The sequence below is a fragment of the Micrasema longulum genome, unplaced genomic scaffold, assembly GCF_059751315.1.
Source record: "Micrasema longulum isolate JH-2025_06_02 unplaced genomic scaffold, ASM5975131v1 h1tg000278l, whole genome shotgun sequence".
Classification (NCBI taxonomy): Eukaryota; Metazoa; Arthropoda; class Insecta; order Trichoptera; family Brachycentridae; genus Micrasema; species Micrasema longulum.
The window spans coordinates 661,818-673,358 of record NW_028277482.1 but is presented as its reverse complement, the minus strand read 5'-3'; the positions used below and the strand labels follow the sequence as shown (position 1 = coordinate 673,358).

General features: G+C 32.1%; 2 protein-coding genes and 1 non-coding gene across 4 annotated transcripts in view; 2 read left to right on the top strand and 1 right to left on the bottom strand.

Annotated features, from left to right (window-relative positions):
• Window positions 1-297: 297 nt before the first annotated feature.
• Window positions 298-370, top strand: TRNAR-UCU (transfer RNA arginine (anticodon UCU)). The gene has a single exon. It is a non-coding gene; the product is annotated as a tRNA-Arg (tRNA).
• A 2,186-nt stretch (window positions 371-2,556) lies between these two features.
• On the bottom strand, window positions 2,557-7,096 carry RpS16 (ribosomal protein S16). The gene is made up of 5 exons (XM_088224301.1): window positions 6,996-7,096; window positions 6,857-6,901; window positions 4,714-4,845; window positions 3,629-3,743; window positions 2,557-2,864 (listed from the first exon to the last, which is right to left on the bottom strand). Exons 1-5 carry the CDS (start codon window positions 7,014-7,016, stop codon window positions 2,719-2,721), a joined length of 459 nt encoding a protein of 152 aa, XP_088080427.1. The 5' UTR covers window positions 7,017-7,096; the 3' UTR covers window positions 2,557-2,718.
• A 913-nt stretch (window positions 7,097-8,009) lies between these two features.
• The window catches only part of insc (spindle orientation adaptor protein inscuteable), a 99,909-nt gene continuing 96,377 nt past the window's right edge, over window positions 8,010-11,541 (top strand). For both annotated transcript variants that reach the window (XM_088224298.1, XM_088224300.1), the window contains exon 1: window positions 8,010-8,244. The gene's annotated coding sequence lies outside the window, so the exon portion shown is untranslated. The remainder of the gene's footprint in view (window positions 8,245-11,541) is intronic.

Here is an 11,541-nt window from a genome sequence, read left to right as displayed (position 1 = left end):
ATACGTGGACATTACCGCCATCTTTACGTAAATAAGTAAAGTACTCAAGTAAGAGAATACTCACTGAACATATCAAGATTATATATTTTATTTTATGATAAATATTATTTATGAATGTTTCAAACAAAACGTTATTTTCCTGCGCCTTCAATTACTTATACGTATATTTTTTTTAGCTGAATAATTTAATATCAGGATTTAAAAAGATTTGATATTTTCTTATCGTATGTGCTGCCATCTGGTTGAATGAAATTGAAAATATGTTTAAATACAATAGTTGTGGCGTGCACACCATCTGTCCCTGTGGCGCAGAGGATAGCGCGTTGGACTTCTAATCCAAAGGTCGTGGGTTCGATCCCCACCAGGGATGCATTCGCAATCTTTTTGATACTATTTTTTGATAACATAAACGAAGAATCCACTTACCAAAACCCGACTTCAAAAATAATTCTCTGAATATTATGCATGCCATAAAGAAGTATCTAAGCTTGACTTCTTTATTATGTGGATATGCAAAAAAGTACTTCAAAATAAAATAGTGTTCTTCGAAATGTATTTTGTAAAGCGCCCTTGAGATATTATATTACGAAAATAGCGCTGTATAAGTTATTCATTTTAATAGTGATTTTATAATTTATTAATATTTGGGCATTGACTTCAGGCAAGTTTAAAGATATTTTTATTTTTGGTGTAAATACACAAATCATACTCTCACATCTTTCCATTTACACTTTTGGAAAACAATTTTATCTGCCCACGAAATCGGTAGACATTGAAAAATCGTTAAGTGGTTTTATGCAAATATTTAGTATCATTTAGTAAAATGTTTGATCGCAAAGTAATGCTTTAAACATTATTAATAAGTTGCGTTCGTGTGTTTCCTAATCAAGAGAACAAAAGGGCACAACCAAGAAATAAATATAACCAATTTGTCAATAATATATTCTCCTTCACTACTTTACTACAAATTAGTCCATAAATATCGCGAGCAGCTTTGGCAGCTTTTTTCCCATCGATTGAATGTGAGCAGGAGGTGTTGAAAATGTTCTCACAATGACGTATTATATAACCTATACCATTTTATGCTTTGGTGCTCATTTTTAAATTTGGAAAAAAACAGACAAAACTTTTATTAACACTTAAAACTTTTCCATATGAAAACTTCTTCAAAATATTCACCAGAGTTTTCGGATAACCTTTATAAGTTAGCTTGTAAGTTAAAATTTCGGACAACAAAACGCGACTTTATATGATGAACGTTTACATTTGAGACATTTATTAATTTACTAGATAATCTAAGCTGTATCCTACTAAACTCCATATCCAATCTCACATTCAATGCATTTCTTACCTCATTATATCTGTACCTTAAAGCTGAAATGCTGGAAGTCACATTTGGTAAATTGTTCAGGAGAGCTGTTAGAAGTTGTAAAACTGTTTCAAATGTATATCTCGAAGTAAAAACACAATAAATTGCTGTTTATTTTGAAATTATAGGCTTTTGATAATAATATTTAAGAAAAAAACATTTAAAATGTTCTAATCGCCCTGCCTGCGCCCTAATTCCTCCTCGGACTTTAGTATAAAAACTCATATAGAATCATAGAATTTAGCAGAATATTTAATGAAAAACAATATATTTATAAAACCCCCTTTAGACAAAAACATTAAATTACCTGCCATTAATAAAAACATGAATTATTTACGAAAATAACAGGCAAATTTAATGACATGATATTAATAGCAATAAAACAGTAATTAAAAGTAAACAGTATTTGTAAAAAAGCAAAGTAAAATAATGAAATTAACGGCAAAAGAAATGACATAATAGTTAAGTATGGTTAATTATGACAATAAGACTTAATTTTGTGCAAAATCCCCCGCTGCGTCAGAGGTAGTTTGTTATAAAAATTGTGAAATTTATTCGGTATCCACTGCTTTTATAGGGGCACAATATCTTCTCCTACCCTACAATGAGGAAGTTTTGTGGTTTTTCAAATTTTTGTGTTTCTGAAATTATTCCGTTCTATTCCGCTTCTTTTTGATCAGTTTTGCTGATTGGTCCGTTGACAGTAAGTAAACGGGAAATCTTTCAGTTCTCTTATCATCGGTTGATTCATATGAACTAGTGACGTCATTCAAAGTATATTTTTATTATTTTTTTGCACATTTTCAAGAAACTTTGTCATACAATTTATTGCTCTAATTTTTACCGCATGTAAGAAAACATTGTTTGTATCCAATTTCCCGTAGGCTAAAGCCATCTTTTCACTACCAATGTCTTTTGGCGACCATAGCCAAGATTTCCTAAATGAGACATGATTTTGTAAGCTTTTCAAGTGAGAATTTCACCATAATTACTCGTGCTTTATTCATTCGAGTAAAAGGGAAGGAAAGTGGTGTATACCTAACTCTTGTATTCGCACCTGACTTACTGTTATAACAAGTAGCTAAATTAATGAATCTTCAAATAACAGTGTGCAATTGTAAAGCATTATGGAGAGACAGTGTAAAAAACATAACAGATATTTAATCCAAATAAATAAAACACAGAAGTATTGTTTTACCCTTATATTATTAAAATAGAATGTACAGTGTAAAGTGTGGTACATGGGCTGATCCTGGCCGACATTTTCCAATAATAATAAATAATAGTGGGAAGTGACTGCCAGAGGCAGCGATGGTAAAAACTCAGACATCTTCCAACTTGTCCAAAGTTTAACGGTAAGATTTCTGGTAGCGAGCGCGGGCACCCGGACCTCCGAACTTCTTTGGTTCGCATCTCCTGGGGTCGGCTACCAGGAGGGTTCTGTCGTACTGGATGAAGATATCCCGGATCTCGTTCTTGGAGGCCTCATCCACATCTGGAAGGAGACATTCGGGTTAGATGTGTTCAAGGAAGTGGGACTGGTAAGAGGAAAGGCTTGTTACCTCAGATAAGGTTTGCATTTCACATCCGTGGATGCTCATATTCGGGATAAAAAGAATCATCAAGAACAACTCAATTTTAACAGAATATATAAATATAAAGCTTGTGGTTTTTCATATTTTTATTTGCACTATAACATTCCAGGTTGCTCTATTAGTGGTGATTTACAGCACAGAAAACCTAGGTTTAAGAAACTTTTAATTTAATTTTTGTTATACATATAACCGGAAATCTAAACAAATGTATTATAAAATATACTAAAACTTACGGAATTAAAAAAAAGTGAAGTGAGAAAGTGAAATTGAGTAAAATTTTTGTAAAGAGCAATAAATACTAGTAAAACCTATATAAAAAAATAAAAAAAAACGTTAAATAGGCATTATTGGGATGATGCATCATAAAACATGCATTTTATAAATTTCAATATTTGTAAAAATAATCATATAATTTAGGCCTGTTATGGCAAGATAAATGATATCATTATTAAAAAAAAGAAATACATAATATATATCAAGTCTTGTATTTTATGTAGGCCCATGTGACATCATAGGGTTAATGAGAGTTATTTACAACTCGTTGAAAATGGCCCTCAAAATGAAACGATTGGGTAAATAATAAGAACGCAAATATATAAATAAAATAAAAAATATAAAAGAATAAATATTATGTTGAAGAAGTAAAAATTTGTAGAAGACGTACACTTTTGATAGTATGCGACGAGCGCCTTAGAGATGGCTTGTCTGATGGCGTACACCTGGGAGACATGACCACCACTGTTCACTCTAACTCTGATGTCCACATTGGCAAACTTCTCCTGCAAATTAATAAAAAGAATGTTAATAAATGAGAACAAAAAATTAACTATTGATTTGGAAATTTTTGGATAGAATTCATAGTATAAAAACATATTATTGGGGCAGGGCAGGCTCTTAAAAGCTACCATTATACTGGAGTACTATAAAATCTTCGTCTTCAACTTTCTGTAGACTCAAGTCACACAGGATTATCCTCTTGTGATGCTAAACTCCAGCTCTCTCTACCATTTTAAGGGTTTCTCTGGTGGACGCTGCCCATTTGGTATTCCATGCCGAGCTATATACGGAATTTTGGTAGAATTCGTTCTCTATATATGTTGGTACCAGTATTCTCGACGCAATCATAATCTGACCACATCTTCTGAACTTAACAGACCTTTCGGATTGTGGTGTTTCTTACACTATCACGCTACATCTTTCCAGCAATAGCATGCAGAATACTCTTTTCCGATCTCTGTAGCATACTTTTAGTATTGACGGTGTCTTGTAAATGCACACCTCGCTATCTGAATAATAAAATCAAGGGTAGCTAACTTATTATAAATATTTTTTTAAGTAAATTTGAAAAAAACTGGAAGACCAATCAAGTAAAATAATATAAAATAAATCTAACAGAATCGGGTCGTGTTCGCATGGCTAGTGTCGCAGACTCACAGAACAGAGGTCTGAGGTTCAAACCCCACTCTGCCCCAACTTCATTCCCATTTTCTGATATTTACAACTCGTTGAAAATAACCACTAAAATTGAAATATTTTAGTAAATCATAACGTCAGTTTGAAATAATTATCGTCCCTCCAAATAAAAAGAAATAATTATTATTGCTCTTCCACTGTTGCAAATTTATTTTCCCCGCAAAGGATGAAGCTAGTTGCACGCTTCACCAAGAATGTTGGCTGGTTAAGGTTATTATTTATAACACTAACGGCCGCAATCCAGCCTAAGTTTCAACATCCGTATATAAGTGTTACCTTTCCTAACAGCAACAGTGGTTCCTGCAGTTTGTACTGGAGAATTTTGGGCTCGATCATGTCCAGGGGACGCCCGTTTACTCGGAGGTTTCCATTGCCTCGTTTGCAATATGCAACTGCAGTAGCAGTTTTCTGAAAAAAACAAAAATATATATATAATAAACAAAATAAGTTTTTTAGTTTTACACACTTTCAATTTAGGATTTTGCTATAGTGACTGGGTTTTTTCTGTGTTCAGGCAGATGAAGAATAATACAATTCCGTGTGAAATAGAACGAGAATTCTGGATACGGGTTTTTGACTCAATGGCTAATCTTAGATAAAAAAAATCTGAAAAAAAGATATCGAGCGCAGGTATGTCCACTTTATAGTTTTACATTTTCTATAGTGCTACAAATAGACAAGTCGTGATGCATTAAAATAATATTAAGGTAATTAGTATTTGTAGAATTATTCATCAAGGATAAAAATGTGTTAGTGGTTAACCCAAAAATGCTGATTTTGAAGTTATCTAGTTGTAGTAATTACCCCACGAAATGATACTGTATTTGAGAAAGAGCGTTAGTTTGTTTTGGATTTACCTTCAGTTTTTTTTAGCAAGATGAACGTTTTGTTTGGTGACTAGATTGCACATAAAGAAAAACACTTTTAAAAAATTAACTATTGTGAATTATTTATTTATTTGACACTTTATATACATATACAATTAAGGGCAATTTCTTCCTACCTACCCAAACCGTTCAGTTTGAGAAAATTATAAACACATGGACATATTGAATCTTTCAATTTTATACAAAAATTAAAAGAAAGATTAGCAAAAATAAATATATTTTAAAAAAAATTTACACTATACCATGAAGAGAGGAGAGGGGATGGGAAGGAAAGAAGGATAAAGAAACAATTTAAATATTTAGATAGTGACATCTCAATCTTGACTTAAATGTAAATAAAGAAGGGGCGTCTAACATTAGTGGGTAGATTGTTCCACAATCAAGTGGCTACTACTGTGAAAGAGGAGGCAAGAAAATTAGAGCGATGACAGGGTATTAAAAGGGTTCTCTCGTTACTAGAACGAAGAGATAGTCCGTGTTGTGAAAGAGGTTGGATGAGCTCACTCAGATAAACAGGCAAAGTGGGATTATTAAAAATATCGTGAAGAAGTGGTAGAATGTTTCTTCTATGCCTGATACTGAGCCAGTGTAGTTGCGTGCGATACTCGGTTATGTGGTCAAATTTGCGAAGATTAAAGATATAACGAATACAAATATTCTGGAATCGTTCTAACTTATCAACCAATTCAGAGTTAGCATCAGGATAACATACATCCGCATAGCCAAGGAGTGGAAGAAGTAAGCTCTGGACTAATGTTTGCTTAACATTAATTGGTAAGAAATTCTGTAATTTTTTTAAGTGAGTGCAAACTGCTATAAATTTTACGACTAACTTCGTTAACCTGATCGTGCCACCCTAAATGCTTATGAATGATAATACCTAAGTTTTGGTCTGAAGTCATGAATGGAATTTCTGTACCATCTATTTTGAAAAGAGGAAATGTGGAAAAATTCACTTTTGAATACATTTGTTTACTACCAACAAGTGCAATTTGTGTTTTTGTTGGATTTAAGAGAAGTCCATGTTTTTTGTCCATGAAGAGAAATGCTCGAGTGCAATGACATTACTCTATGTGTTTCAACAATGTCGACGGGTTCGAAATGAATATACAATTGCAAATCATCGGCATATAAATGGTACGAACAGGGGAGGTTTTTTGTTGTTGGATTGATAAAAAGGGAAAATAAAAGTGGAGAAAGTACCCCCCCTTGTGGCACACCGGCGGCGTTAATTGACGTTGTAATACACGAAAATATCTTACGTATATAGAAATACCGTCAAAACTATATTATTTATATGGAATGCCGACTCAAATTTACCCTAATTGCAAGATGTCAAACGGGTGTATGGAAATGTCAGAAGCGTCACGTTTTGTTTTGTAAACGAATATTTCTTATGAAAATCACATTCACGATAAGCACAATAAATGAACACTGTCGAAATAACCCCATTTTCACTGAATTTAGTCAAATTCGTGCCACAAAATCACAAGCACAACCACGTGGATACAGCGTTACGGGGTGTTACTCACCTTTTTGCCGAAGACCTGGACGGCTTGGACTGGCTCACGCTTAGGCTGAAAAAAATAATTGGAAAAATGAATCAATTTGTTAATTAAACGGTGAGAAAACTGTACTAATACGTAAAAAAACGAACAGCGGAAAGCTAACCTTTACTGCTGGCGCCGACATCTTGTTTCAGAAGGAAATAGAGACAAGAAAAATTGGCGAACTTCTATTTAAAATCTTCATAGACATAAGACCATAGACACATTTAAACTCAACGCGCCCATAAGTAGGTATCTAGAAAAGCACGATTATTATATTTTTGAAAATTTGAATTTTCCATCTAATGCGTAGTTTATTTTGGGAGTAGTGACAAGATAATTATTATGATAAGAATATACAAATTAATGTCGAGGTCCGTACATTTTGTGAGGCATAAATAAGCAGTTGAGTTGTTTGGATATGTAGAGTGAATGGACAGCGGAAGAACGGCTAAAAAGGTTTACGAGAAGACTGTTGATGGATGCAGAAATCCAGGAAGACCAAGAAAGATGTAATGAAGAAATCCAACAAATGTTTAAATACAGACGCGCCAAAAGCCGAATAATCGGCGCGCATTTATGAAAAGATGTATGCATGTAGAGGAAGCCAGATTTATTGCATAGACAGAGTGATATGGGGCTCTACCTACCCTTACTGGAAAACGGCGTGATGGTTTGTTTGTTTATCTTTTACTCTTTATTAAAATGATATAAACCGTATAAATTAAATTACTATTACTATTATTATTTTACGATTTAGTTTTTTTTATCTAATATAAATTTATATACATTTATGCAAGCGTGGTTTAGTATAAATTTACGACTAGTGATTTTAAATATTATTTCATCATTATCATTCCTCTTTCCCCTCCCAGTGGTGCATAGGGTAAACATCGGTAAACCAAGCATTGGTAAACCAAATGCAGCGTATTTCGATAAAATATTTTCTAATTTAAGGAAACCATTTGGCAAAGGCCTCTAACGAAAGACCATGAAACTAATTTGCACGAAAAAACAGAATACTGTTTATGTTTGGTTGTAGTCTCCGCTAAAAACCGGAGATTTCCGAAGACATTTCGGCAGTTTCCGTCTACCGCGATTAAAATTCTAGCCAATGAAACGAGCGCGTATTCCCGCCATATCACCTGTCATTTTTTAATATGCGCCGCGCCGCACACGAGGGCAATACGAATTTTTCTTTGGGTACCGAATTCAGTGTTGATTTGAAATTCAATACGTTCGTGCCGCACGTATGTGTTTTGTGAGAAAAATTATTACTGTGTTGTGATTTACGTTTTAGATTTGTTTTTGCAACAAACAATATCATAATTGCATTGTGATACGTGTTGTTTTGAGATTTCTCATCGAAAAACGTGAGTAATGTTTTTTGTTACAATTTCAATTAATGTATTGTATGCGTTGAAAGATTTAGAAAATTATTCATGCATTTTCATGAAAAATCTGTACGCTTTTTTTGGATTTAATAATGAAATTATATAACATTTCATTGTATATTATTGTGCATTTATACAGATCATTATACTATATTTTAATTGTGATTTATCTCTCATAATATCTCAAATATTGATGAAAAGTAGTTAATTTTTGATTATACTCCTTTAAATATTTTGTATTTATTTACTAAGGTAGGTACCATAATATTTGCGTAAAAGTATAATTTTTATGTGTGTATTTGGTTGCCCGTTTCATTATTTGTCTGCCAGATACAGAGCGATCGTTTTATCGTCAGGACAATACTTAATAAAATATAATTATTATATTGAGTAAGCCGAAAACACTGTATTTAATGGTTCATTATAATGAAATACTAATTTATTCAATTTCTGATAGGGACAAACCTTATAATATGTATCATTTTATTTTTAAAAAATCGTAAGAAGACGTATGAATATAGAGGAAGCGAGGTCTATATTCAAAGACAGAGTGATGTGTCGTTCTATCTTCGATTGTTTGTTTTAGCGGATACCATATTTTTTTGCGTATTACTGTATTTTTTAACTACATGCAAGAGGTCTCAGGTTCTCAGGTAATAATAATAATAATAATAATAATATTTGGCTGATTTATATAGCGCCATTTTTGTAAAAAAATCACCTCAAGGGCGCTTTACAATTGTATATCTAAACTTACATTCTAACTAAACTTAAGTGATATTTTATATTTCCATATTTGAAATTGAGTGTATGATAACGCCGGGTCTGTAGGGCAAAATGGCTCCTGCAATGGTAGCAGAAACGTCGGAATGAATCTAACTTACGCGGGATCACCGAAAAAAGATACATATTGATTACAGTGACCGTGAAAACCTACGCATCCATTATTTTTTATTGTTCGTAAACTAAATAAATAAATAAATAATCAAACAATGTTTTGAGTATGTCCAAATGCTTGCAGACTGGCTGGATTTTCTCCCTAGGGAGTTGTTAATATTCAAATTTGTTGCAACAGAGAGAGAAAATATTTTTGAGAAGGGAATATGGGAGTCTAGGTATTTACAGGGCTTATGACTTGTCATTGGCTGGTTTAAGTGGCCACTTTACACACTGTGTAACATTCACCATTCTGCCTATGTTTGAACATTCACATTTCCTCAACTGTTGACTTTTGTGAAGTAAAAGAGATGAAACCTTTATCATGTGGGTGCAATTCATCCGGCTGAACCAATTCACCTACTAGGCAACCAACGTCTGAAAACAATTTTTTCATACTTCTTCTTTTACCAGGTAGTTAGTTCAACAAAAAATGTTTTCCCTCTCTGTTGCAACAAATAATCACTCATCAAGCAAAAGAGCTTGCTTCTTTGAATTTTATTGTTTAATTAATCGTGTTTTACATATATATTAAAAAAACATAAAGAAAATTCCAAAGAAAACACATGTTTATTTTCTTAGACATGAAGTTTTCGGAAGAGGAAACAATACAGTATAGCATATTTCAAGACAGAACGTTCGGAATCAGATATAATATTTATTGCATAATCATAAATAAAAAGTGCTTTAGTAGACAAGTATTGTTCTTCAAAACATTGTTTACGTTGAACAAAATCCATGCGTCATTGGGTAATTCAAAATATTCTTCATCATAGTAAATCCGTCATCGTCGATAACTACACTGAATGGTGCTTAGGGCACTGCATTGGTAAACCAAATTTAGCGTACCTTAATCATCTTTTACTTTGTATATTTATTTTTATTTTTTTATTTAGAGAATTAAAAAGTACAATTACATAATTTGAAGGTATCAAATATTCAACTTAATTTGAGACGGTATAAAGTAAACTCGATATTTATCTACTAGAATGAGTATATTTTTATTAAAACTTAAAGTATCTTCGCCGGTAACCTGTAAGTGAACATGTTAAGAAAAAAAATGTAAGTGTTCATATTCTATTTTTCACACAGAAAACTGAAGATAAATTATTTTTCCATCGTAATAGAGACCCAGAGAAGTTTCTATATTAGGATATTACAGGGGTACGTAGGTATTAATATGCCAACATAGGGTTGTGGTCCCGTGGCTAGTGTCTCGGACTCATGGCTCAAAGGTCCGTGGTTCATAAGTTCAAAAGTATATAATTTGATACTTGTGTTAGTTTTATATTATGAATTATTTTTAAACCTGAAATATAAAGCCTTTGTAAAACCTTTTTAGGATCAAATATTAAAGAAAGTCAACGAAATATTGCAGTGGAAAACTACATTTTGAATCGAAAAAGTAGACTATATTTATTTATTTATTTAATAGTTCACAATAATACATTATGCTACTATATTAACAATGTATTTCTCGCTATAAAAACCTGTGCCGAGGAAGAGATTTATTTTATTTTATTTATTTCGAATACAAACAGGTTAAATGAATATTAAAAAAAAAAAAACTATATAAAATGTATACATAGTAGGGCCTGCCATCCAATTATATGTATTCACTAAATAATACTGTAATAAAGCGACGACGGCTTGAAGTTTAAACTATATAAATAAAAAATATACTTTATATTAAAATAAGATAAATATGGACAAAACAAGGAGATAGTGGAAAGGAAAAGAAGGAAATTGATAAGGAGTGGTAAAGGATGATTGAAGAAAAGTGAGAGTGGAAAATTGCATTTGATTTAATGATTAAATGAATTATGAATGAAGAGCATGAATCAAGCCCATTAATTCTCTTATGTACATATTGTATGGAGTGTTAAATATATCAAGACTATTAAATTTTTTGTTAAATGTTTCACATATACGAGGGAGTTGTAATTGTAGTGTAGTTTAATTGAATTATTTTGATTTATTTATTATATAACTAAGCATTTGGCAATAGGGTTAAAAATTAAACAATTACCTAATTATTCGTAAAATAAATAGACATACCTATAATTTCTATTACTATATAGTACGAAGATACGTATCGAAATTCTTAGAAACGTTATTTCAAATTCATTACAGATAATAGAAGCATCATTTATTATGAGTCACACTTCACCGTATTCAGCAGCCTTAAAATGATACCCGCCTAGTTCTGCGTCATTTTAAAATAGGAAATCATAATAGGAATGTTTCCTTGGAGGGTTTTTGTTCTAACGTTTTTATAAAGTAATATTTTTTGTTTTGAAACAATTCCTTGTTATAATTTTTAATATTTGTTTCATTGAA

What these genes read in the sequence shown, in the direction of transcription:
- RpS16 (XM_088224301.1), bottom strand. Translation starts at nt 7,016, where the DNA reads ATGTCGGCGCCAGCAGTAAAG. An exon ending in TGTCGGCGCCAGCAGTAAAG is followed by an intron (nt 6,902 to 6,995) that starts GTTAGCTTTCCG and finishes TATTTTTTTCAG; the next exon opens with CCTAAGCGTGAGCCAGTCCA. An exon ending in CGTCGCATACTATCAAAAGT is followed by an intron (nt 2,865 to 3,628) that starts GTACGTCTTCTA and finishes GTCTCCTTCCAG; the next exon opens with ATGTGGATGAGGCCTCCAAG.